This window comes from Micropterus dolomieu, linkage group LG12, assembly GCF_021292245.1.
Source record: "Micropterus dolomieu isolate WLL.071019.BEF.003 ecotype Adirondacks linkage group LG12, ASM2129224v1, whole genome shotgun sequence".
NCBI lineage: Eukaryota > Metazoa > Chordata > Actinopteri > Centrarchiformes > Centrarchidae > Micropterus > Micropterus dolomieu.
The window spans coordinates 30747303-30772613 of record NC_060161.1 but is presented as its reverse complement, the minus strand read 5'-3'; the positions used below and the strand labels follow the sequence as shown (position 1 = coordinate 30772613).

General features: G+C 40.6%; 2 protein-coding genes across 2 annotated transcripts; one reads left to right on the top strand and one right to left on the bottom strand.

Annotated features, from left to right (window-relative positions):
* Positions 1–1240: 1240 nt before the first annotated feature.
* LOC123980361 (acidic leucine-rich nuclear phosphoprotein 32 family member B-like) lies at positions 1241–13262 on the top strand. The gene is made up of 7 exons (XM_046064716.1): positions 1241–1410; positions 4584–4733; positions 7203–7325; positions 9835–10021; positions 10132–10229; positions 10914–10983; positions 11342–13262. The coding sequence occupies exons 1-7, from the start codon at positions 1357–1359 to the stop codon at positions 11416–11418; spliced, it is 759 nt and encodes a 252-aa protein (XP_045920672.1). The 5' UTR covers positions 1241–1356; the 3' UTR covers positions 11419–13262.
* Positions 13263–16104: 2842 nt separating this feature from the next.
* Positions 16105–24627, bottom strand: LOC123980344 (coronin-2B-like). Its single transcript, XM_046064686.1, has 13 exons — positions 24427–24627; positions 23130–23246; positions 22841–22990; positions 22439–22639; positions 22246–22362; positions 21636–21740; positions 21340–21436; positions 20093–20208; positions 19915–20005; positions 19708–19832; positions 17905–18072; positions 17755–17823; positions 16105–16303 (listed from the first exon to the last, which is right to left on the bottom strand). Exons 1-13 carry the CDS (start codon positions 24625–24627, stop codon positions 16238–16240), a joined length of 1623 nt encoding a protein of 540 aa, XP_045920642.1. The 3' UTR covers positions 16105–16237.
* Positions 24628–25311: the final 684 nt, after the last annotated feature.

Genomic DNA, 25311 nt, shown 5'->3' with positions numbered 1-25311 from the left:
GAAAATCAAGTTTATTTTGCCAAAAAACTATAATGTGTACAATTCTTAACTGTTTCTTGTAGTTTATATGTGAATAAAGCGTGTTTGGAGGGAGAAAAGTAGGAATTTGCATTAGTTTAAAATATCCATTACCAACTGGATAGGCCTACAGAAAGAACCCAGCTCTTAAACATATTTTTATTTATGTGTCCCTGAGCAAGACACTTACCCCTAGTTGCTCCAGACACATATAGCAATTGTAAGTTGCTTTGGATAAAAGCGTCGGCTAAATGAAAAACTGTAAATTTGGCTGATCCTAATCGGGTTGATTTATTTCTTAGGTCACCAATGTGCGCTGTGAGTGTCTGTAATCTGAGGGCAATTGAACGCAGCAAACGGTTTGACCCACTTTTCACACGCGCCACGGGAACGTTTCAAGTTCGCCAGAAAAAAACAGAGAAGTACCGGAAGTTAATACCCTGACTTCAGAATAAATGTGTACATTTCAATCAACTTTTATCTCAGACACGTAGGTCCATATCAGTAAAATAAAAAAAAAAGACACGATACAAAATAAAGCACCAGATAATATCATAACACATTCTACCATAATTAAAACACAAACAGACATTTTGTTCCAATGTTTCCAAAAACACAAGGAATAGCTGGTATCACCTATTGTAGGATCAGATAAAACTATAATGATTATATTTTTTGAGTTAATCAGCCAACACATAAATTTATGCATAAAATTTCGCAATACAGCATGAAGACCGGGAACATTACTCGTCCCAAACATATGACTTGCACTTGTCCATCTTGGGATTCTGAATGCATCATTAAATGCCACCTGCAGCTTTTTCATTTTCACTTTACTATAACTGCACCCCAGGAAGGCTATATAGAGTGGAGTACAGTAAACTTTAAAAACCAAAAACAAACAAGCTATTTCTTATCATCACAACACATATGAAATATGCCTGCCGGCATTGTCACCATCACATAATTCATCCCTGATTATATGACCCAAATATCTTACTTTATTCACCACATTTAACACTTGATCTGACAGACAAAAAGTAGGAAAGGTATGTAGGACTATGTAGGACAATGAACGCGGTCTGAAAAGGATCCCTGAAGTTATACAGTTATTAAGTCGTTAATCTGTTGCTGTACAAACATCCTCTATTTGAGAAAACGTCTCATAGCGTTCCCGCAGCGACCATGATTGTGAAAGTCTTAACCGGAAGTGCTTCGTGTCCTACTCTGAGCTACCTTCACACTGGTTCCGCGTGTTGATACCGAAGAGAGAGGATCTAGGAGAAACAAGTTCTTCACACCGACACAAACCCAAACTCAGGCCCAAATAAGAGGAAGATGGACATGAAGAAGAGGGTCTCCTTAGAGCTGAGGCACCGGTCGCCGACAGAAGTGAGTAAATCCCGGTTTGTTGTCTTTGTTTATCGGTTTAACGTTAAACTTGAACCGGCCGGAGAAGAGGAGCACATGGCAGGATGTCTGCAGGTCCCGAAAAGTGCCCAAAATGAGTGTTTACTGTTTAAAGATAAACCCCAAGATGATATAAACTCTGGAAGAGTGTTTAATTAAGTCCTTTTAATGTTTAAATTCACCACCGGAGCTCCTTAGTTTTATCACGGGTAAACAACGCAGCTGTTTACCGCCTTGTTTTACCTTCACATATATTCTCACCTTTAAAGCTCAAACTTGGCTTGAACGCTGTTTAATTGTTAGTTATAAACAACATATGTGAACTAAAGTTGCACCAGCCTCCTTTTGGGGCAATGAAACGCATATCCGCGCCCCCACGGGGCCTGGCTAATGTCTGGGACCGCTTTATTTCTAAGTTATAAAACGTGTTGTAGCTTCATTAACATGCGCCGGTACACAATTTAAAAACACAGTGCACTTTAATTTGTTCTGCCGAAGAAGTCCAAGACCAACTGCATTTAAACAATCGCCAAATAAGTAACAGTCAATAACGATAATAGTAACGTTAGCGGTATAAAACGAGTCGTCACGGTGTTGCTTTTATCGTTTAAGTTTAGGGGAAAGCAGGAAATGCGTCACTTGTTTTTTGCGTTACGCACCGTAATGCCGGTTATATCTTGACACATTATTAGTAACTACAAACCCATCTTAAATCAAGCTTTACAGCGTCCAGTTTATAAGTTTAAAACCCCTCTTATATGTTATTTATCACATGCCCAGATATTAGACGCAGCCCGAGTTCATAACGTGCTGAGGGCGCGGAGCCAGCGGCGTGCTAAACGCTAACCTGCTAACGTGGCTACTTTAAGTGCGCTTGTTTTTTCTACAATCTCCCCCTTTACTCCCCTAAAAACTTCACTCTTAACCATGTCGTTTTCACGTTGGTCGTTCGCGGGGTCATGATTTGGTATAATTACAGCCAGGATCGGTTAGCAGAGCTAGCAGGCGAGCTAACGTAGTAGCGTAACATGTGTTGGGAGTTTACAAACAAAACGGGACAGGGGTCCTTAAACGTTACACGGAGACCTGACAGACTCTAGCTCTTCATCTGGGATGCTCTGATCAATAAACAGTAATTGGAGGTGAGTTCTATTAAAATAATAGTAATTATTAAGCAAAAATGCCAAATAAAACTAAGCTTAGCATGTGTGGAATAATAATAAATCTAATATTTACAGGGTATAATGCTCTTGTTCAGACGAAACTTGTGAGGGACAAATATATTTCAGACACTTTATGGACCAGAGGCTTAATTGATTAGGCCAGAGAGTTCTTCAAACAGTGTTAGGGGACGCTCAGTGAATGGGAGTGAAACAATATTACATTAGTTATCAAAAGGATGTCACAAAGTACAGCCTACAGCGTGGCACAAGGGTCTTTAAACATTACATTGAGTTATTGGAGGTGAATTCTGGGAGCGAATAAATTTAAATAATAACAATTAAATTAAGCTTTTTAAAGCCCATCAGTCAGCTTTGCATGTGTGAATAATAATAAACCTAATTTATAAGGGATAAATTAGGTTTTGTTCAGACAAAACAAATAAAAAATTGTGAGTGGCTTGTTTTTAAAACATTTCTGACACTTTATTGATTAGGTCAGAGGGGTTTTTTAAGGTGTAGGGCAGGCATCAAACTGTTTCTACATCCACACTACTACGTTTTTGTTTTAAAACGAAAATGTTCTCCGTCCACAGTTTTAGCTGCGTCTTAGAATTGATCTCTATTTAATTATTAAAACGACTGAAAACACTCTACTGGCCGTTCACGTGCACTGAGCATGCACGTGCCAAGGTGTAAACAGGAAGCCGACAGTCTACTCTGCAGTTGTAGAAGATTTAGCATAAGAAAAGTACCACTACAAACGAACGAAGAATTGCAATGTCCAAGAACCACACAAGAGATGTTTGTGCATGGACCGACAACAAGGTGGAACAGTTACTGAAGGTAACACTGGAGTACAACGTGATTTTGGTGGCGGAAAACAGACTTTGAGTCGTCGCAAAGTAAGTACGGCAACATGCATAGTACAAAATATTGTAATAAAGATAACAAAACTTAAACACTGTCAGTGGCATCGTGTTTTTGCTTTGCATGACTTATAAAATCCAATCGGGAAGACGCACGTGAGCGTCATCGTTTTTAAATTCCTCCGTTTTCGCCAGTCCGCTCTAAAACGCTACCCAGAGTTTTAAAACAAAAACCGGCACAGCAGCATTTTCAGACTTCTCCATTTTAGTCTGTGTTTTAAACGAAAACGTGTCGATGTAGCCTCGGTTAATGGAAGTGAGTCAGCATCACATTAGTTATTAAAAGCAGGTCACAGAGCAGCCGGTATGTGTCATTTGGTTAAAGAGTTCAGAGATACAGCGGTTTTAAGGAACTGTTAAAATTCCTGAGGACAGACTTTATGTATTTGGATAACCTAACATAATCATGATCCTGTAGGCATCCAGGAGTGAAACCAAGCAGGTAAATTGTGGCCAAGCTTTGTCTGAATGGAGGCCCGTGCAGTCTCAGACCCTGCATCAGGCATGTCAAAAAAAACTGACAGGTTAATCGACCGTGAAAATGATTATCTCCTGGTCCTCATTATAACCGGGTATTGTTAGAAATTGATGCATGTACGGATTCAACACACAGTGTTTGAGTTATCGGCTCATAGACGTGAGCTTCAGACACAGTTGAGTTGCCACTGAAAAGGCCCTGCCCCTGATATGTTCAGTAGTAGTAATGAATAATGGGAAATACCGGGATTTTACAGCACTGTCATCTTTCACTTTGAGAAGGCCTAACACCAAGTAGCGGCGCTTGTGGGTGTTAAAATGACTGTGAGTTAGTCATACGGACACAAGCCATCGTCAGATCAGGAAATTAAGGCCATAGCAGGGCTGCATGAGCCACCAGCCAGTTAAAAAAACACCTGAACTGCTGCGTAAAATCTAAACACAGAGGAGACCAGTTTGTATTTAGCTATAAAATGCTGCAGTTGTTGTGATGCACGCGCCTCGTTAACAGCCAGCCAATCAGGAGCCAGTTTCAGCCTGCGTATAACTTAGTGTGTCAGACTGGACTAACTCCGTCTCCCTTTCTCAGGTCCAGGAGCTGGTCCTGGATAACTGTCGCTCCGGCGAGGGGAAGATCGAAGGAATCACAGCAGAGTTCTCGAACCTGGAGCTGCTCAGCCTCATTAACGTCGGCCTGACCAGCGTAGCAGACATCCCCAAACTGGACAAACTCAAAAAGGTAAGAGGACGGGACGCTTTCAGAGTGACTGGTGCACGATATGTTTCATGAACAAACATGTACGTACCGTGGTTACAGTGGTGGGACTCAATACATTTACTAATTTTGAGGTATTTTCTTTTCATGCCCTTTTCTACTTCCCTACATTTATCTGACAGCTTCAGTTACTAATTACTTTACAAAATAAGCTTTTTACCCAAAAAACACAAAGAGTTTATAAAATATGTTTTGCTATATATTAAACTAACCAACAGTTCAAACAGATGCAGCTTTTAACATAGTGTTAAAATGTTGTGATGTTGGTACAAAATAGTTCAAGCTCAACAAGCAGTAAAATCTGGCGTACATCAGTGTTTGAGTAATAAAAATCTCATTACATAATACTGATAACAATCACAGGGGGCATTTTACTGCATTAAGTACTCAACATTTTCAGTGCAGTACTTTTACTTGTAATTTTACAGTGTGGTATTAGTACTTGTACTCGAGTAAAGGATCTCAATACTTTCTCCTCCACTGTGTGGTTATCTTGGTGGTGTTTGCAGTGACTTTATTTATCAGGGATGTGATTTTTGTCGGCCCCACGTGAATCATGCAGATCTGTAATTTAAAAAAGGGGGGGGGGGTTACAGGAGCTGGCCGATTGAAATGGAAAGGAATTGAGGACATCTAGAGGCAGACGTCTGTAAAGTTTTCTTCCTTTCAAAGTATCAACCAGGATGTTTGTTTGCGTTCAGCTGCCCTTTCCACACCTGCGCAGTGTGAGTCGCTGTCGCGCATCAGTAGTGTGTAACGTGTTGGCCAGTAATATTGGAAATAGTAATCTGTCACACTATTAACTAAACAGTAATGTTATTACAGTTACTAGTCATATTAGGGCTGCGCTACTGAACGCACCATCCCTGACGTGAATGCACGACCGCGCTGCAGCTCAGCGGCGCTTCTGCTGTTCAAGTCAGCTGTTAGCCAAAAAGGAAGACAGGAGAACAGGGACAGAGAGGTATTTTCGACAGCTGTAAGTAACGTTGTTGCCATTATTGTGTCATGCAAAGAACATTGTTGTCCGTTGTAAACTTTGTGCGACCAGCAAAAAGCTTTTAACCGCGAACAGTTCTACATTGACTGACTTAGGCTAATTGATCAGCTAAAGCAAAACAGCAACTCCGGCCGCTACTGCCAGTGATGCTTGGACTCATTGGGAGAGAGTGGCGTTATATTATCCAATAATAAGTAGGCAAGAGTAGCTAATATTACTTTTTTAAGGAGTAGCCTATATGCTAAGTAACTAGGTAAGAGCTAAATTATTTCTGAGTAACTTGCCCAACACTGAGTTGACAATAAGCATCGGGTAAATTGGGTATGTTTTGATTATTGCTTGTTATAGGCTATCTCTAATGGTTACTTTGACTTTGTTGTTGATTGATCACTCATATAGCCTGTATCCACTTTGCTGTATGAATGGTTGCTTTTTAAGTCTTTATGTCCTTATGTTAAAGGTTTTGGCAAGTTATAAATTAATTTCTTGTGAATGGTTGTGACGGGGTTTATAAGGCCTTTTCAGACGGCTTCGATCCGCGGGGTCACTCTGCGCTCCTCATCAACAGACAGGCAAACAAGTGCTCCGTGAGGTAACCTTGGCAACGGCTTCTGTGTAACTAGCGTGATCCCGCGAAACTGCCGCGGTTCTCGTCTCACGCCCACTGCCAGAGTTGAAATACAACATTTTTTCCTACAGTTTATCAACAGACAGACTGATCTGCTGTTTGATCCGAGTTTCCTAAATAATATAACTGTTTCAGGCCACCAGGTCTTAAAAAGGAGACAACCTTTGCTGCTGTCTCTTATTCATTAAAAATAATCTTCTTAACTTCTACCCAACTAATTTGAAAGTTAGTAGTTATATTATTTAGTTATACAATCAATTGTTTCATGTTGCACATGTAGCTGTTGAAGTTTGGTAAAAAATGAATACAAAATGTGGATTAGACACTTGTCTTTGATTCCCACTGCAACACATCCACCAAATAAGTTATTATCATGGGTCCTGCTTTACCATCCATGTTATAATAGAGCCGGCGCCAGTTTTATCGGGGTGTGTGTGTGTGGGGGGGGGGCTGATAAGCTGATAAGCAGGAACATCCTGTTTGCAGCTTCTCAGTTCGAGGATTTGATGCTGCTGTTTCTCATGTACGATCGTAAACTGAGTAACTTTGAGATTTATACTGTTCAGATAAAACGGGCAGTGTGTTGGTTTTTACATTTGGCTCAGTGAAATTATAATTAGTAATTTTATTTTCTTGCCAAATTTAATAATAGATTATTTAAAAATTGGAGATCAGACTAGTTTTTCTAATCATTGTGATCGTTGTTTAGGTTCGATTCATAAATCAGAAAGACTTGGACCGATGAATGTTTTGATTAACAGACTAAACAAAATTAAATGTGTGATTTTGTCTCTCGTCCCTGCAGCTGGAGCTGAGCGACAACAGGATATCAGGCGGCCTGGAGGTCCTGGCCGAGCGGCTGGTGAACCTAACGCACCTCAACCTCAGTGGAAATAAGTTCAAAGACATCAGCACCCTGGAGCCGCTGGTGAGTCGAAATAACTCGTTCACCTGCTGAAATACCGAAACAGCCGGCGGGTTTCGGATCATCCCAAAAATATTTTAATTCATCATCAAACATGTTGCTCTTCTTAACTTCATGCTGCACGTGTCAAACTGGTGATTAGTAATTTCTGACTTCCTCCTCCTCGTGTCTTTGTTTTCACACCAAAGAGGGGGAAGTTTCTTCAGCGGACCAAACAGAGAAGTTGTTCATATGTTCGTCTTCAGAGATTAAATGTGTTGAGGTATTAGTGCTGACCGATAAATGGTGAGATAAACAAAACGCTTGAAACTCGGGGAATCAGAAAACTAATGTTGTTTAGTTATGGGCACTGAAACAGAGTATTAAACAGGCCAAGTGGGGAAAAAAACAATATTTCATTTATGCATCTGTTCAACAAGCATAAACAAGCTGAGAGGAAAGGCATCTGACTGTAGTCTCAACTGTTTCATTTAGTTCAACATGTTTTAAACTCAGCTGCTGGCTGAGACAAACCAGCTGCTCCTCTCTACCAGGTAACTTTACCTGCAGGCAGTGACTAACAGCAGGGAGGAGGAGGAAGGACTGATGCTGACTGATGTCTGAGATCTTTATTCTTTCTGTACGTCACTCAGTATTTTGATGTCAGATACTGAGTTTAAACAGTGGCACGTGTTTCAAACATTGTCTTCACTTGGTAAAATACTTGTGTGGTGTTACGTTACAAGTCGTGGACCAGGTAAAGCAACAGTGAACACACAGAGTGCTGATGTTGGTTTCGGCTGTTTGATAGGCTGCGTCATTAATAAGCCGGCATGTGGCGCACCTGCTGCTGTGATAACAGATTGCGGTAAAATCTGGGAAAAGATATGAGAGTCTGTGTCTTTTGGTCAACTTTATAAAACATACTGCTGATGGAGAAAGTCAGGAGAGCCGAGAGAGGCGGGACAAGCTGGTGTGTTTCCAGTGAGAGACCAGGGGTTTAACTGTAGAGGCGTGCGAGTGTGTGGAGAGGAAAAGTCCGGTGCGAAACAGGTTGATTTTAAAAAGGTGCAACATTTAGTAATATTTAGAGCCTGACCGATTTATCGTTTTGATAATAAAGAGAAACGGTCGGATCATTCCCTCATGTCATGAGTGTTGCACAGTTTTCCCACCAGAGGGCGCTGCAGCTCCTCTGTTCAAAACACTGCAGCACCACAGAACAAAACATCAGCTGACCGCAGTCTACAGGAGCTCAGAGCGGCTCACTAGCGGTGAAGAGCTCTTGGTAGAGCTCACACTCGCTGTTCACAGAGTTGGTCTTTAGTCACGTCAATTACATGACTTAAATAAAAATAGCCCTCATCACTTTTTCTCTTCGGACCACAGACTTCCTAATCCTCCTGATTTCACTGCCCTCTCCAGGCTCACAGCAGTGGAGGAGGCTACGCTGCTGACGGACGTGAATGTGGATTTATTTCGGAAACAGTTTGGCAGTTCTAGCAACCGGTCCGCTCATTTCTCTCCAATTTATGACTTCTAAATATTTTCTAACATCGCCAACAAATAAATGAAGAACCGTGAGCTGAACAAGTATCTAACACACAGTTGCAGGTCCTCGTTGTAGACAGTCGTGTAGTATTAGATTAATCCGAGGGCAGCGTTTCCTCTGCGTCGCTGTATCATAGAGCGTGTTGGGAAATAGTTTCTGTAGCATTGGATAGAATTAACAGATTGCAGGAGATAAATTAGTCATTGTGGCGGATTAAATCGCTCCCACAATACATACACTATTTAATGTTCATTAATGGTAGTAGTACTCTATAATTTATAATAAATCAGATATTTTAAAAATGTTTTCCGTAGTTTTATACATTTGACTTTCTAACGATAAAGTTTATTTTTAACATTACGTCAGTCATGGTATCCTGGTGAGGTCTCAAAAGAACAAATGTTAGGGATAATCTTTGTTTGTTATGCATTAACATCGGCCGAAATATCTGCACATAGGATTTTAAATCCTCAAATATCGAAATAGGTATGGGACATAAAATCCCAAATCAGCTGAGCTCTTGTAATTTAAATTCTAACCCTGTTCTGAATTTAAAAACAACCAGGCAACTGATACGCACTCCAATTTATTTTAATAGATTTTCTTCATATAATGTTTGAAGTGCGATTTTAATTCACATTTTTAATTTGTGCAAAAAAATAAATCTGAGTAGAAAAAAGCCAGAAAATTGGGGAAAAAGTCAGAATTTCATGAAATATTTTTATGCTTTGCTGAGAGAGTAACGAATACTCCGAACTATTCTCTGTCCGTAGCTTCTACTTAAATAAAATATAAATGTTAGCAGACTAAAACATCCAATCTGTGCGGAGCGAAGAGGAGACTGACCTTCCTCACATTAACAGAAATATCATATTTCCATCACGTCTTCCAGGTTGTTTTTGTTTGATGGAGCTCGACTGGCGCTCGTCCCAATAACCGATCAAACAGGTCAGGTAACCTCGTCTGTCTCTGCCCCGTCAGAAAAAGCTGCCCCAGCTGAAGAGTCTCGACCTGTTTAACTGCGAGGTGACCAACCTGGCCGACTACAGGGAGTCCATCTTCAAGCTCCTCCCCCAGCTCATCTACCTGGACGGCTACGACATCGACGACTGCGAGGCCTCCGACTCTGACGGTGAGGGGGACGGCGTCGAGGATGAGGACGAAGAAGGTCAGTGTTTAAACAATGTTGCGTGTAAAAATAAAGAATTGTCTCATAATAGGAAGATAATTTAAGTGTTTCATCGTTTTTTTGTGAATTTCCCCGTTTCTGTATTCCAGAGGGCGAGTCGGAGGACTTTGAGGAAGAGGAGGAGGAGGATGAAGAGGACGTAGTGGCTGAAGATGACGACGATGATGATGACAGCGGTGACGATGAGGTGAGTCTGGATTTATAAAATACTTCTGCACCAACCTCGTATTAAAAAAGTGTTTCAGTTAGTGAATCCGTCTGAAGGCCACGCCGTCTACACAGAGCTCTGAGGGGCCGGAGAGACGGAGGGGGAGGAGACGGTCGATGGTTGTGTCTCTGTAAATAAAGTTTATTATAAATAAATAGTCTGACCACGCTGCAAAACGCAGAAATCAGCCGTACTGTTGTTCAAAGTTCTATTTATAACAATAAGAAAGTTCATTTTTAAACTGCATTATGTCATATTAACGTGGTGAGGTCTCATAACTACTCATAACAAATGTCAGGGATAATCTCAAGTCAAAAATCGGTCAGTGTGTGAGAATATCGGACTTTAAAATCCTCAAATATCAAAATCGATATTTGTCTTAAAAATCCCACGTCGTGTCCCTGTAACTTTGTGTGTGTGTGTGTGTATATATATATATATATATATATATATATATATATATATATATTACAAGAAGAAACGGGAAATAACGCGAACCTACAGACAAACCAGCTGTTTGTTATTATGAAGGCAAAGAATCTGGCTGAAAAGATGGTTTAGCACACGCAGGTAGCAGAGACTGTTTGAGCTACAGAGAGAGCTGGAGGTCAGTAAAAAGTGTTCTGGTCCTGGGATTTGAACATCCATCTTTTCTGTCTGCAGGACGGAGAGGTGAACGGAGACGTGGACAGTGAGGACGATGACGAGGATGAGGACGATGACGAGGATGATGGTCAGTAGCAGCGTGGCTCCTTTAATCCCACACAATCCTCTTTGAGCAGCTTAAGCATTTTATTTAACTTTTCCTCCATTAGCTCGAGGACTTTTATTCTCTTTGTCGCCAAAAAAATCTATTATTTAAATGTTTACTTTGTGTAACTTCATGAGGAGTTGTTAAATGTTTTTAAATATTTCCTCATAATCTAATTTAAAAAAACAAAATATATATATATATATATATATATATATATATATATTTATTTTTAAATCAGTCTACATTTGTGGTGATAAATCCTTTGTGCTGTATATTCCCAGGATCATGTAATGCTTATGAAGTGGCTGTTGTTAAACCTCCTCCTCTTCCTCTGCAGATGAAGACTCGTCTCCGGCCAAAGGAGAGAAAAGGAAGAGGGACCCTGAAGATGAGGATGATGAAGATGATGATTAAGGACCCGTGGAGACCCCGCAAACCCCTTGACCCCCTCGTCCGTTAACCTCCACCTTCACCCTACATGACCTCTCCAAATCCCCAACCAACGCTCGCCCTCCTCCTCCTCCTCCTCCTCCTCCCACACTCGGTCGACTCCTGGGCTGCGTCTCATTTCTCAAACTGGTTTCCTTCCCGCGCTCTTGTCAGCCCGCCTCCCACAGAGCGAAGCACCTGTCGGACAACTTCCGTTAATCTATAAAATTAAGTTTACATGTTTCTTAATTTTTTCTTTCTTCTTTTTTTTTTTACCCTTTTCGTCTCTCAAAACTTTGTTCCAAGCCCTGACTTTTGAAATTCATATTTTCACCAGACCCCAGTTATTCCACGAGTCCGCAGAGAGACAAACGTCTAATAACATTTTAAAAGTCACAAGTTCCCGCTAAGAGCTCAACCTGGATTAACTTCCTGTTGCTAATTATTACTTTCTGGCATCTTTCGCGAGAGCTTCAAATTCACAAATCGGATCAGAACAATTATTTTCATGATCAATTAATCTGCCCGTTGTTGTCGTATCGAATCATTTTATCTGTAAAATGTGAGATTAGTGTGAAAAATGCTTGTTATGATTTCCCAGAGCAGAAAGCGACATTTGTTTCATCCACACCGTCCAAGCCCAAAAACCCAAAGAGAATCCGGTAACGCTCACATATGACCACGAACAGCAGAGTTTTAGAGGCTGAAACCCAACGATCTTTGGAAGTTTTGTTTTAAAAAAGACTTGATTATCAGATTAATTGTATCCTGTCAGTCGCCTGATGGTTTCAGCCCTTCAACACCTTGTTGCTCATTAATTACAAAATATGGAGCAACAATGAGCATCACAAAGGAGAAATTTGGACCCAACTGATTTCATTTAATTTCCCAAAAGCCGCTCTTATCTTATTGATTTTGGTGTTAAATCTGGCAAAGAATATGTATGAAAGAGAAGCCTTGTGGGTAATTTGAACTCTAAATCTTGACCGCGGTAATAAGAAGTAAATGCATCCCGAGTCACAAGAAACTGAAAAACGAAGCATCACAGAGGCGAGACAGAAGATTAAGTTACTCTGTGTAGTTTTCTTCTTTCTTTTTTTTCTAAGATTACAAACTGTCTCGATCACGGGAGACGACGTTGATTTATAAATAATAATAATAAAAAAATCACTTTTCTTTATGTCGCTATGCAATGTCAAAAAAATAGTTTTGACAAGAAAAATAATAAGTTTGTGTTGCGTCTGAAGGAGGCGGAACAAGAGCTTGCGGGAGTTAAACGGCACATTTAGGAAGTAAAACCTTTATTCCTCCTTTTCATTTCCCCCCTTTCCCCCCCACCCCAAATGCCCCCATGTGTGACATCGCCACTCTGGGACTGAACCAGCAGCTATGATGTCATCACTGTGCTCCCAGCAGGCTCTGTGATGTCATCAATGGACAGTCAAACCTAGTGAACCCCCCCTCACCTAAAACCTCCATCCCCCCCCCCCCCCGCGGCCGAGCGCGCTCAGGGCAAACTGTGTTCTCTCTTTTTTGCCAACAGAGCTTTTTAAAAGAAATATTTTTTCAGAGAATTTTTTTTGTTTCATTTTGTATTGTTGTCTGGGGTCTCTCTCTCTCCCTCCCCCCCTCTCTCCTTCCCTCTATCTCCCCCGTCCCTGCTCAGTAGAGAGATCCAGCTGATCCTTCACACTTACACTGACTAGTTGTTGAGGTTGTGTTTTTCTTTCCTTTTATTTTTTTTTACTTTCTGTAAGTTAAAGGAAAAACAAACAAAAAAAACACACAAAAAGGACTTTGTAAATAAAATCTTAACATTTTGCTCCTGGCGTTTCCTCTCTGGCCTTTTCTCTCCCTCATACATGAAGTTTCAAGTCATGAACAAAGACGCTTTTGAACTGAAGGTGGCGCCATGATGGAAAGTCAGAAATTCACCAAAGTAGAGCCTGATTGATCAGCGGGGCCAGTACATCGGTCGAGTTGAGCTCGTTGCAGATTTAATGGCATCTGCGTATGTCAGCTCACAGATAACGAGAAGTTTCAGTAGAGAAATGTGTATACACTGAACAAAATTATAAACGCAACTCTTTTATGTACATAGAGAGAGTCTTAGATCTTTGAGTTCAGCTCATGATGAATGAGGGCAAAAACAAAAGTGTTGCATTAATAATTTTGTCCAGTGAATGTTCAGATATAATTTAACCAATAAGTTCTGAAATTTCCTGCTTAGCAGTGATGGAAAGTTACTAAGTACATTTACTCAAGTACTTAAATACAAGCTTGAGGTATTTTAACTTGTAGTTGTACTCGTCCTGTTGTACTTTTTAGTGCACTACATTTTGGCATGTTATGGAGTTTGCAGATCTAGTTAATACAAAATATATATAAATAATATATATTAACTGATAGGTTATAGACATGGTTCCTGTGCAGTACTAATTTTGATTTTAGTCATTTCCAGGTCTGGATAACTATGGAAAAAAGAAAAAGGGAGTATGGAAAATATGATCCCAGACTATTGGCCCTACTCTGTTGTGATATATTGATCTTAAAAGTGTTTTTCATTCTGTTTGCAGCCAAAATGTTGACCACCGTGTGAGGGAGCGTTGAAATCTATGTCAATATGAGGGTTAAGGAATCACTGATGTACTTTGGTTAATTATTTTACAGGAAATGTTACTTATTATCTCCCCACTTCGTCTTAGAGCTGTGCCAGTGCTGGAAAATGCTCTGGCTGAATCCGTTATTCCGGTACAGGAGGAAATAAAATGCTCTGGCTTGTAAGTATTTCTTTAAACCATTTTCAGTGTGTAGGTTAATGCTTCCGGGGTTGTTTCTGTTGTTTCACCTGAAAATAAGGAGGGGAGGAGAACGCCAACTGAAAACTGTAAGATTTAAATTAATAGCTCAAGCTTTTATTTGCTTCAATCACTGAACTCACCCTGCCTGTATTTAGGACCTTTAATTCCTTTGACACCAAAACTCTTGATCAGCAAAGGTGGGAAATGGGCAACGATCAAATTGTTTATTTCAGTACAGTAAAACAATCCAGTTTGAATATTGTATAAAAATGAGAACATCAATAATGGATCATAAATTAGATTTAGTTCTTAGAGAGAGAAACTACTGTAGAAAGGATAAAAGCCGAAGATTACTGTAGGTATTTCAACAGAGTAACTTGCATGAAAGACTGTTTTTTGTTACTTTGATCAGTGGACCTTTACAGACTGAAGGAATATTAATAATCTGGAAACGGACACACATTCAGAATTAATGATGATCACAAAAGGTCATCGCCTTTTTCGTCTTTGCTTAGCATACCAGTGAAACTGATTAAACTGTGGGGAATCGAACTGATCTGAAGATTTATATTTTTATGCTTAGAACGAGCTCACGCAGTTGACCATGTGGGCTTTCAGAGGTTTATTACATCCAGACGACTTCTATAAAAACCAGACCCGGCTTCTAATTGAGACCTGCATTTATTTGTCAAAGCGTGTTAGCCGCACCAGGCCACTAAACGGGAAAGGCGTCTAATTGGGACGAGCCTTTTAACTGAAGTGTTACAGTAGTTTGCTGATGGCAGGCTCATGCCAACAGCCAGGCTACTAATTATTACTCAGTGCGTCGACTAAAACCAGCACATTTTGAGTTCCACAACAATCCTTTATTGTATTTTTATTGTCGCATACATTTAGCAAAATGTATCCCCTGCGTTTAACCCATCCCTCAAGGGAGCAGATGGCAGCCTCTGTGCAGCGCCCGGGGACCACTCCGATCTTATCAGTGTCTGGTCTACGACACTGACTGAAGGACCTAACATGTTTTAAATGGTGCATGTTCACCCCACGCAGGCATGGGGTGAACATGCAAACTCCACACAGAAAGGCCTGTTTTTAAGAAACAAAACGTTTAGTGGCAACATGTCTACTCAAGTTTAGAAACAACACACAGACGCCTCCAGTTATTTTGGGCAACATAAGCTCCACTTTTACCAGCTGCAACGTTAAAGTGATGAACTCATTAATGCTAAAACTTACTTACGTCAAATTTTAATGCAAGACTTAAGTGTAATCTGGCCGATATCTGCCATTTTGAGATAATCGGCAGATACCTGCACTCCCGAGGCCGATATATCTTCCTAAATGACAGCAGATCTCATCTAAAAACATTACTAGCGTTAATATATGTTGTTACTGTAGAGAATAATGCGGCTGAATGACGTCCCTTCTGACAAACTGTACCCCGCTCAACCATAAACACCAGTCACACTGTGAAACCTAAAGCAGAACCCAGTGTTTCTCTTTCATTCATTAATGAATCTAAAACAGCACTCAAAAAACGTGTAACAGAGTATTTCAGCACTGTTGTGTTGTTACTTTAGCTCAAGTAAAAGATCTCAGTACTTCTTCCACCTCTGCGAATCAGTGCACATCTTTGTCACAGTTCTATAATATCAAACTTTTAAAAAATTGTTTTCACTGCCCCAAAGTGGCCACAGGTTAGGTTACTGCGGTAATGCTTTGTGATACTTAAAACCCTGAGTTAAGCCTAAAGATAGCTGGTTAACCCATTATTCTTTCTTTGTGACATGGACCCGTGGCATCGAGGACACAAATATAGACACTATTCATTATATGTTTGTTTGGTGTTTGCTTAGAAGTTGCCTGAATCAATGGCTTTAGTTTATTATTTAATTACAAACAATTATGTGCAGATGACAGTTTCCTATATGGATTGAAAATGTTTGAGTGGTTTGATTGGTTCAGTGCCAGAAAAGCGGTGTGAGAGCTGATTGGTTGAATCAGAAGGTCGCCCGCATGTTGTTTCTGGCGTTTCTGATGTCCAGCTCCAGCTGAGCGATCCTCACCTGCACAACAGAAACAGCTGACTTATTGCCATTAAAAACAAACCTTACATTACGATGTTAAATGGTCATATGATGCCTTTACTGCATCGTGTTGTCATTTTGTGCAGACATTTAACCAACTGCTAATAATTTGTCTAATAAACAATTACATTTTGTTCCTGATTGGCCCAGTGGAGATCAAATGTTTCGCTGTAATGTGCCGCTGTGAGAAGCTTTCATCTTTTAAAGTGTTTTAGCTTTGATATCAGAATGTCAGCTGACCGCCCTGTGTTTGTATGAAGGACAAAAAAAAATAATAATAAAAAACTAAATGCAGAAATAGGTGAGAAATACATTTTGATAATGAAAATGGCTATTTCTGTACTTCTATATTTATTTATTTATTTATTTATTTATACAATTTAAAACGGATTTCTGTATTTCTAAGTTTATTTATTAATGTTTGCTTTTATTTATTTCTGCATTTATTTATTTATTTCCACAATTAGAAATTTATTTCTACATTTATTTATTTCTACAATTTAACATTTATTTCTGTATTTCTATGTTTATTTATTTATTAATGTTTGCATTTATTTATTTCTGTGTCTGTATGTAAATTGATTGGGTGGGGCCAACATCAGTCTGAAGGCGGATTTGTTACAGCGATGTGATCGGATGTAGTTCCACTGCTTTGATTTTACACAGAAGCTTAGCCTTTAAGTCTCCACCAGCAGTGCTTGAAGTGGGTCGGTACTCACCTATACAAGGTGCCGGTACTCTTTCTTCTCTCTCCATATCAGGTTCTCTGAGCGGTTCATATGGCCCTAAACAAACTGCATTACCCAGAGGACACTATGTGACCCTCACCTGTTCCTGTTCTCGCCAACCTGCTTTTCTCTGTCGGTGGAGACTGAGTAGGGAGAAGCTTGTGGGCCTTTCTTGTATACGTTCTTTTCATAAAGGTGCTCATCAATGCCACTTTTCGTGAAGCGACCAATCACAGCCTGGATGGGGCGGGACATTAAAAGAGGTTGGTATGTGCAGCAAGCTTCAGAAATGTTGAACTCATTGTTGTGCATGAATATTTATGGTTATTAACACGTTAGCATTAACAGATTAGAGACTAACAACCGTGCAAAGCATTTTTCTTGCACAATAATTTAACAAATGACAACCCATTAAAGAGAACTGCAGTTTGTCCGACTGAAATTAGCTTGTGTCGTGTAGATGAATCGTTTGCTTCTGTCTGGTTTGCTGTGCGGCCCCCAGCTAATCCTGCTTCAGACTTCTGGTGGCACCACCCACTCAATTAGGATAAAGGCACAAAATAAATAAATTGAGAAGAAAATGTAGAATACAGACTTGGCTTTTTTCATTAGCAAAATGTATTTATTTGTAATTCACTTATGTATTTAATTATTTTACTTATTGTCCTTCGTATGTGTGTGTGACTGTATTTGAATACTAACGTCTTTTTGATTAAGTTGTTCTCTCAGGTCTCGAATCTCTTCTTGCTGTCTGTAAAATGCTTGCAGGAGCTGAAATAAAAAAGAAAATTTAAATACGCCTCTTGGCGGGAAGAGGAGGTTTTGTCGTGTACACATCTGATTAACTCGCACCTCGCTCTCGGTTGTAGGTGGCGGCCTCTCCGCTGGTTCGCAGCAGTGTGGCGTGCAGCAGTACGTCCACAGTGGGATATGGGTCTCATCTGGCTGCCACCCCGACAGATCGCTCACCTCTCTGGGGTATTTGGCGTCCTGGTAGGCCAGCTGCTCCTCAAGGAAGGCCTCAAGAGAGATGATCAGTTGGTTTATACAACAGCAACACAGCTATACAGAACTTTGAGCCACATTAGTTTACTGATGGAGAGAAACATCTTATTAGTGATTATACACTGTATGGTAACAGGGTAACACTATCTGTAGCCCACTACATGTTGCCTTGGGCACTGCACGGCACAGGAGCTCAGTGTTCAGTTTTTGTATTAATTGGTCTGTATGGCAACGTTTGAACGAATCGTCACGAACCTTAAGAAATGAAACCCCTGACTTTCTGTGGCCTGATTTCTATGTAAAGTACCAGCACTACCCTCAACACAAAGTCCAAAGTCAAAGCTAACATTACTGTAAAACATGTGACATTCATTGTGATATTGTGGTTTTAGCTGGCTAATGTTAGCTAACGTTAGTTTGCTTGGGTATTATCTTAGTTGGTTGATGTTGTGTGGCAGCCAGCACCGGATTTTTAAAATATACTGATGGTGTTTTATAGGTTTGTTGTTTTATTTTGTAAATTCCCTTGTGCTTTCCTGCATTGTCACTGGAAATATAAATATACAAAACTTAAATTAATAGCCCAGGTTTTTATTTTCTTCAATCACTGAACTCACCCTGTCTATATTTGGGATAGGCGTCTATAAAGAGCCGGCCTTTTATTCCTTTTGCACAAATCAAATAGTTTATTCCAACCAGTATGAATATTACATGTATAAAAATTCGTCTATAAGATATTACGAATCATTCATTTCATCGAAGCCAACCTCAAACACAGAGAGAGAGAGAAAGCGAGACTGACTGACCAGACCGCTAAATCTTTTGAATCGTGGAGAACCTAACCGATCTAACGATGTGTAAGATGTCCATATTGAGAATAGTTTAAACATTTATCTTGGTATGCCTGATCTAAGCAGCTTAGAATTGGCTCAAGCAGGTGATCCAGTGGGCTTTAAGAGTTTCATACATCCAGAGAACTTGAATAAAAACCAGACCAGGCCTCTAATTGAGACATGCGTTTATTTGTAAGAACATGCAGCCACACCAGGCCAGTAAAAGAGACCGGCGTCTAACTGGGACTTTTAGTTCATGTCCGGTATTGTAGGCCTATGTGTAAATGGTAACATGAATGAGTCGTGTAATCACTGATCTTACAATCACTAACGTAGGCTTTCCACACTTTGACTTTTATGTTGCATCTGTTTAAGCATCTGAGCTGTACACCACCACCTTTAAATCATACGATCTTGGCAGGAAGATTCAATAATGGCCAATGCTGTTACTACTTCTGCGTTACCTGAAGTACATATTCACATACTGAATTTGCTTGGCTTGTTTTGTACTTCAAATGTCATGGCATTGCTAACTTCATGCAGTTCTTCTATTAGCTATTTTACACTTGGCCTCTGCACTGTGCCCTGCTCCAACTTTGCAGTGAACGCATCTCGTAGCACTGATCATGGGTAGAAGGCCTTGGAATTAAAACCTCGAAGGCATCAAAGATGCGTTCACAGGAGTGGCAAATAAAATAACAAATCGTCTCAGCTGTTTCAGGTTTCTGTGCTTCATTTTCACGTGTTTCAAGCCGTGTTAACTAAACATACAGTGTTCTACCTCTTCCATAAAGTCCAGGTCGGTCCTGGTCACTGCACCGATAGCCGGACCCATCTGGAACCTCAGGGAACCCAGCTGCCTCACCAGCCCCTTCTCAGCAGGGGTTTCTGGGTAAGGGTTGGCTACTTGAGTCCCAGGCTTCAGGGACATCAGAACCGGGCCTGATGGAGATATAACTAACTGAAACTAGATTCACATATCTGTCAGCTATTTTGTCTCAAAGGCACTAATTGCATTACTGACCTCTGTTGATCCCTAACATCCACTCCTGAGCCGTCATGGCCGCCTGGTTTCCAGCTGTCATTGGATACAGATCCTCTTGGAAAATACCTGACTGGAGGGAAGAACGGTAACACTTGAGCCTCAGCTTTTATAATGCAGAATATAAAAAGGAAAATTGAGATAAACGCTTCATTATAACCTCTTTTCGTGGTACGATCATTGACAGTGGTTCCACCAGGTCTTTGATGGCAATCAGGCGGTAAAATCGGAAAAGCTCACAGGCGCTCACGTCCAGGCCGCGCTTTGGCATCACCCCTGATGTCAGGTCAGAGGTCAAAGGACATTTGGACTTGGTCGAAAAGCTTTGGGACACAACCTTTAAAATGTGAAAGTCTTTTTTTCTTTTAAAAAATGAGCGGGAGGTATAGTTAGTCTTTTCTTTAAATAATAATTAGAACAGCTAGCCAAAGGTGGTTCTTTCCAAAATACGTGTTGGCAAAGCTAAGATAGTTGTTTTTTTTCTACAGTAAGTGTAGAGTTAGCTATAGTTAGCTATATAGTTTTTTTTTCTTATATTGGTAGCATACAGAGAGCTTAACATTGGTCTTTTTTTGAAAATAAATATTGGAACAGGTGCTTTGGAGTTGGAGTGTTTCTGAAATAAGTTTCTGTGCTGCTAGCTAAGTTGTTTTTTATCCAAAATAAGAATAGCTAGCTAAAGAATTTATCAAGTATGGGATTACCTAACATGACCGAGTATAGATGTAGCTGACGTTTGTCTTCAGCATTTAGTATTGGTAGAGCTACACTATATGGACTGAAGTACAGAGACACCCCTGTCCTAATGGTTTTGGGAGGGGCTGTTTTTTCACGGTGTGGCCTTCGTTAAGGAAAATCTTTATGCATCCCATGCGCACAAAGCCAGCTCCATAAAGAAATGGTTTTCCCAGTTTAGTATGGATTGAGCCCTGACCTCAACCCTACCAAACACCTTTTGGGATGAACTAGACCTAAGACTGCGATCCAGGCCCTCTCGTCCACCATCAGTGTCTGATCTCACAAATGCTCTTCCCACAGTGAAACTCCACAATCTTGTAGAAAGTCTTCCTAGAAGAGCGGAGGGTGTTACAGCTGCAAAGGGGGGACCAACTATCTATGGATTTAGAAGGGGATGTAATACAAGTAATGTGTAGGTGTCCCAGTACTTGTGTTCATATAGTGTATCTTAGTTGTTTACTTTCTGTTTCTGTAAGTAGCGTACAACTTGGTCTAATTTCTAAAACTTGCTGAAGTTGAACTGAACTTGAGTTTCAGTGTTGGAAGCAGAAGTAGAGTATTTTTAGGCTAAAGTTTTAATAATGCTAATTGAGTTCAGAGGTACATTTTAAAGTATTCAGACATAAAACGTTTTAGTAACACTTTTCTGCTGGTGTCTGTTGAACTCACCGAGTCCTTTCTGTGGCAGCAGGGACCTGTACTCTCTCAGGAAGCTGATGTACGGTTTCTCAGTGCTCAGCTCGTAGTACCGGATGTTCCCGTCACCCTAAAGCACACAAATGCATCACACCACTTATAGTGACCCCAAATGGTGGTTCTCTGTAATGCTGGTCAAGGTATTTAAGGATTAATTGGCAGTTAGCACTAGTTTAGAGAAGAAAAATCAACAACTAAACTGACACATTTAAAAGTGACTCAAATTGCAAAGACTTATGGGTCGACGTGGTAAATGTGTGTTGTGTGACCTTTCCAGCCAAGTAAAGCATGTGCGTGTCTGGGTCGTAGAACGGAAACAGGACTCCAGCAGACCCGTCCAAATCTTCTTCATAGAGAGGCTCAGATAAGTCGTCCTGCGCATAAACCAACACAGACGGGTCAGAAAGACAGGCTCTGGATTTTCTCAATACCTGCTTAACAAAAATGTCAGTTTGCAAAGGTTGAAGTAAATTTGGTAGACTCAGTGATGGACTAAACTGTCCGGTGGCTGCGCTGCTTATTACATCCGACCACCAGGCTTTGAACTGACCAGTGAGCAGCTAACCAGTGTAGATTTTTGTCCAGAACGCTGAAGTCTTGCCAAAATAGATTGTGGAGGTATATTTACATGGACCATAAAACATCTCGATAAATCCTCTTCTGTTTTGTTTAACCTATTTTTAGATTTCTACCTGTCCTGGATTGTATTGGGCCAGTCACAACCATTTATCTAATATGGGCCGGCTGACAGAGGTGCGTCACCAATGCAGATTTGAAAATTGACATGTTTCACTGCCCTGAATGGTATAAACCAATCGCTCTACGTATTCCACTAATCAGTCACTCAGTTTGATGTGTGTGTGTTTGTGTGTGTCTTACAGGGTCCCAGAGGACGATCTGTCTCTGGTTCCAGGGTGAGCTGCCGGTGGACAGAAGCATCTTCAACCCTCCGATGTATAAAACCTTACTGGCCCTGTGGGTCTTGTTGCTGGACACCTGCAGAAACATTAATAACAACATTTTGTTTTCTGTTTTCACACAATCAGACAAAACGGACGCCTCAAAAACACACCTGCAGAATCTTTCCTGTCCTCGGGTCCAGGACTCGAACCCGCCTGTCCTTGGACGTGACCGCCAGCCTGCTGCCATCACTGTTAAAGCTGACGGACAGCAGCAGCGTATCAGGTGGGTAGCGGTTGTAGATGGGCTTCAGAATGACCCTGACTGGGTACCTGAGCACTGAGCCTACTTGGGACACATCCCAGAGGAGGACCTGGGGCATAAGAGAGAAGTCAGGACTGCTAATGCAGGTTGAGTTTGCAAAAGCCTAAACACACGTAAAAAACATTGCTGATGAAGTTATGTGCACAAGTTTACACCTGCAGGATATCACTCTGAAATTACTGGTAATATTTTAGCTTAATTAGAAGTAGTTGAGGCTCGACTTCCAGCAGTAGCCAATCAGGTTCCTGACCTTGTAGTCGTAGGCGGAGCTAAGCAGCAGGTTCTCAGCTGTTGGATGCCACTCAATAAGCCCCACCCTCCTGGTGTGACCAATCAGAGTCTTCCTGGCCTTGGTGAGGTTTTGTTGGACACCACAGACGGGGATGTCCCAGATCTTCACCTGCGTACACGTACACATACTGGGGTGTTTTCACTATACTTGTGAGGACTAGATAAAATGTCCTCGGACCTGAAGTCTAAAATGCATTTTGGCCCCCACAGAGATATATCTTTCTGAACAGGAGTGGAACAACGCTTACAGTGCAATCCTCTGAGCATGAGGCGACGCAGTGATCGTCAAACGGGTTCCACTTCACGTCCAGGACCCTCCCACTGTGACCGCACACCCTCGGGTGCTGAGGGTCCACCCTGCCCGTCTGAGAGAGATAAAAGCATTTACCGTCTATGCCACAGCTGCAGAAATGATCATGCACACCAACTTACTTACAGCTTTTCTTAACAAATAACTGCAGAACATTCGTAGAGAAAAACTCTTTTATTCTTTCATCATATGATGAAACAGTTTTATATAGAATAAGAAGAGCTCATTGACTTCAACGTGAAGGTGCGCAGGCATCCTCTGACTGGTCTTCCTGAGTGAGTGTTTACAAGTAACCAACAAAGCTTTTGTTCTGGCATTAAGCCCATTACACAGGTGGCCCCGTCTTACAGCTTTTTACTGGACAACATTGAATTAAAGAACATAAAATGTAGAATATGTTTGCACAATAAAAAAAAAAGAAGTCTGACTCGCACAAACATTGCCCCATAGTGCTACTAGTGTTCAGAAACTCCCCAGGGTACCTTTTTAACTGTCAGGGTGTACTGAACACACGCGGCACGAAACCCTGGAGGGCAGTAACAACATTTTTTAGCTGGTGTTAAATACCAGCCCGTTCTCATTCCCAGGGCATCAGTAGCTATGCTTTGTCACGTCTTTAATCTGCTGGTACCAACACACACGGCACCTTTTCGCTTCATAGTTCAACGCACTGGGGAAAGCCCTTTAGCGTCATTGTTCAACACTAAAAATAGTATAAATAACCAAAACGTTATTTAGTAATAGTTCCAACTATGAGACTGGTGTTCGTTTCCTGAGTGAATCAAAAAGTCAACATTGGATCCTTTTAGTGATGTTTTATTTAACTTGTGTAACTTACATAATTTAAGTCAGGTGAGTAACTTATTTTTATTTATTTATTTATTATTTTATTTTATTTAGTAAGTTATTTTAATCCAAACCATGATCTTTTCCTAAACCTAAACAAATAGTTTTGTTGCCTAAACCTAACCGATGTGCAATGTTTCACAACTTTAACCACTAGTTTTATTTTGAAAGTCTAACCGGACGTTAACTTGACCGCAGAGACCTATTGTGCAACAATGATGCTGAAGGGGTCTCCAGGGAATCCATATGTGACGCCCTGGCAACGGGTTGTAAAAACTCTTTAAGTCCTCTTTCTTCACTAAATGTGTTCAATCTGTACAGTTTGTTCTGTTTTTCAGAAAGTATCTTCTTTTTGTCTCATTTTAAGATGATGAGTCAGGACTACACACATGATGGATGGGCAGGACTAAAAAGGACCCGCCCCCGGCGCACTCAGTCACCACGGCCAAGAAGCAGGGATTTACTGAGCAGTATTGGTTGTCATGGACACTGCGTGTGATTGGCACCCCATCATAGCTGTGATCCTTGCTGGACGGCTTCCCGAAAACGTGGCGAAACTTTGAGCAGCGGAAAGACGAACGCCACGACATCTGGAAGACAGGAAGGTTTTAAAACTTTATTCATTTTTACAGTTACACTTTCTTTAACACTTTCATCCTGAAGACAGGAGGGATGAAAAAGTGTGTGTGTGTGTGGATCTACGTTATCTCATAATTGTGTTGTGGAAATTCAGCAGCTGCTTTATCTGGTCTTATCAATAATGCAATCAGCTGTCATTATTGGCTTTCATAATCTTATCAATAATAAATACATTTCTTCACTTGCTGAACTTCTTAATCATCCGGCCACATACACACATACAAACTGTTAAATCCATCATCCAGAACAGTTTGCTTGTGTCATTAAAGATTCATAAGTTTCATACAAACTTCCTGTTGATACAAATTACTCCCCACCTTTGACCTTTACTGTGGCTGGAAAAGATCAACTTACTGTAGAGAGAGGAGGGAAGAAAAGGAGAGACAAAGACAATCATGGCTGCAGCCGTTCATCTGAATGTACTTTTACCCAAGTACTGTATCAAAGTACAATGTCGAGGTACTTTTATGTATATATTTTATATTTGTATTTTTACTTCTACTTCACTACTTTTCAGAGACAGATGTTGTGCTACATTTATTTGGCAGATACAGGTACTGATTACTTTTCAAATTAAGTCTCAACATTAAAAAAGATACAACACATAAATTTCATTTAGTCCTCGTCACATTTCA

Bases quoted from the DNA above. Each gene is read 5' to 3' on its own strand.
- LOC123980361 (XM_046064716.1), top strand. From the start codon at position 1,357: ATGGACATGAAGAAGAGGGTCTCCTTAGAGCTGAGGCACCGGTCGCCG. The intron at 10,022-10,131 runs GTCAGTGTTTAA...TCTGTATTCCAG, and splicing joins CGAGGATGAGGACGAAGAAG to AGGGCGAGTCGGAGGACTTT. The intron at 10,984-11,341 runs GTCAGTAGCAGC...CTTCCTCTGCAG, and splicing joins GGACGATGACGAGGATGATG to ATGAAGACTCGTCTCCGGCC.
- LOC123980344 (XM_046064686.1), bottom strand. From the start codon at position 24,627: ATGTCGTGGCGTTCGTCTTTCCGCTGCTCAAAGTTTCGCCACGTTTTC. The intron at 22,991-23,129 runs GTAAGCGTTGTT...ACGTGTACGCAG, and splicing joins CATGCTCAGAGGATTGCACT to GTGAAGATCTGGGACATCCC. The intron at 22,363-22,438 runs GTGTGTTTTTGA...ATGTTTCTGCAG, and splicing joins GGACAGGAAAGATTCTGCAG to GTGTCCAGCAACAAGACCCA.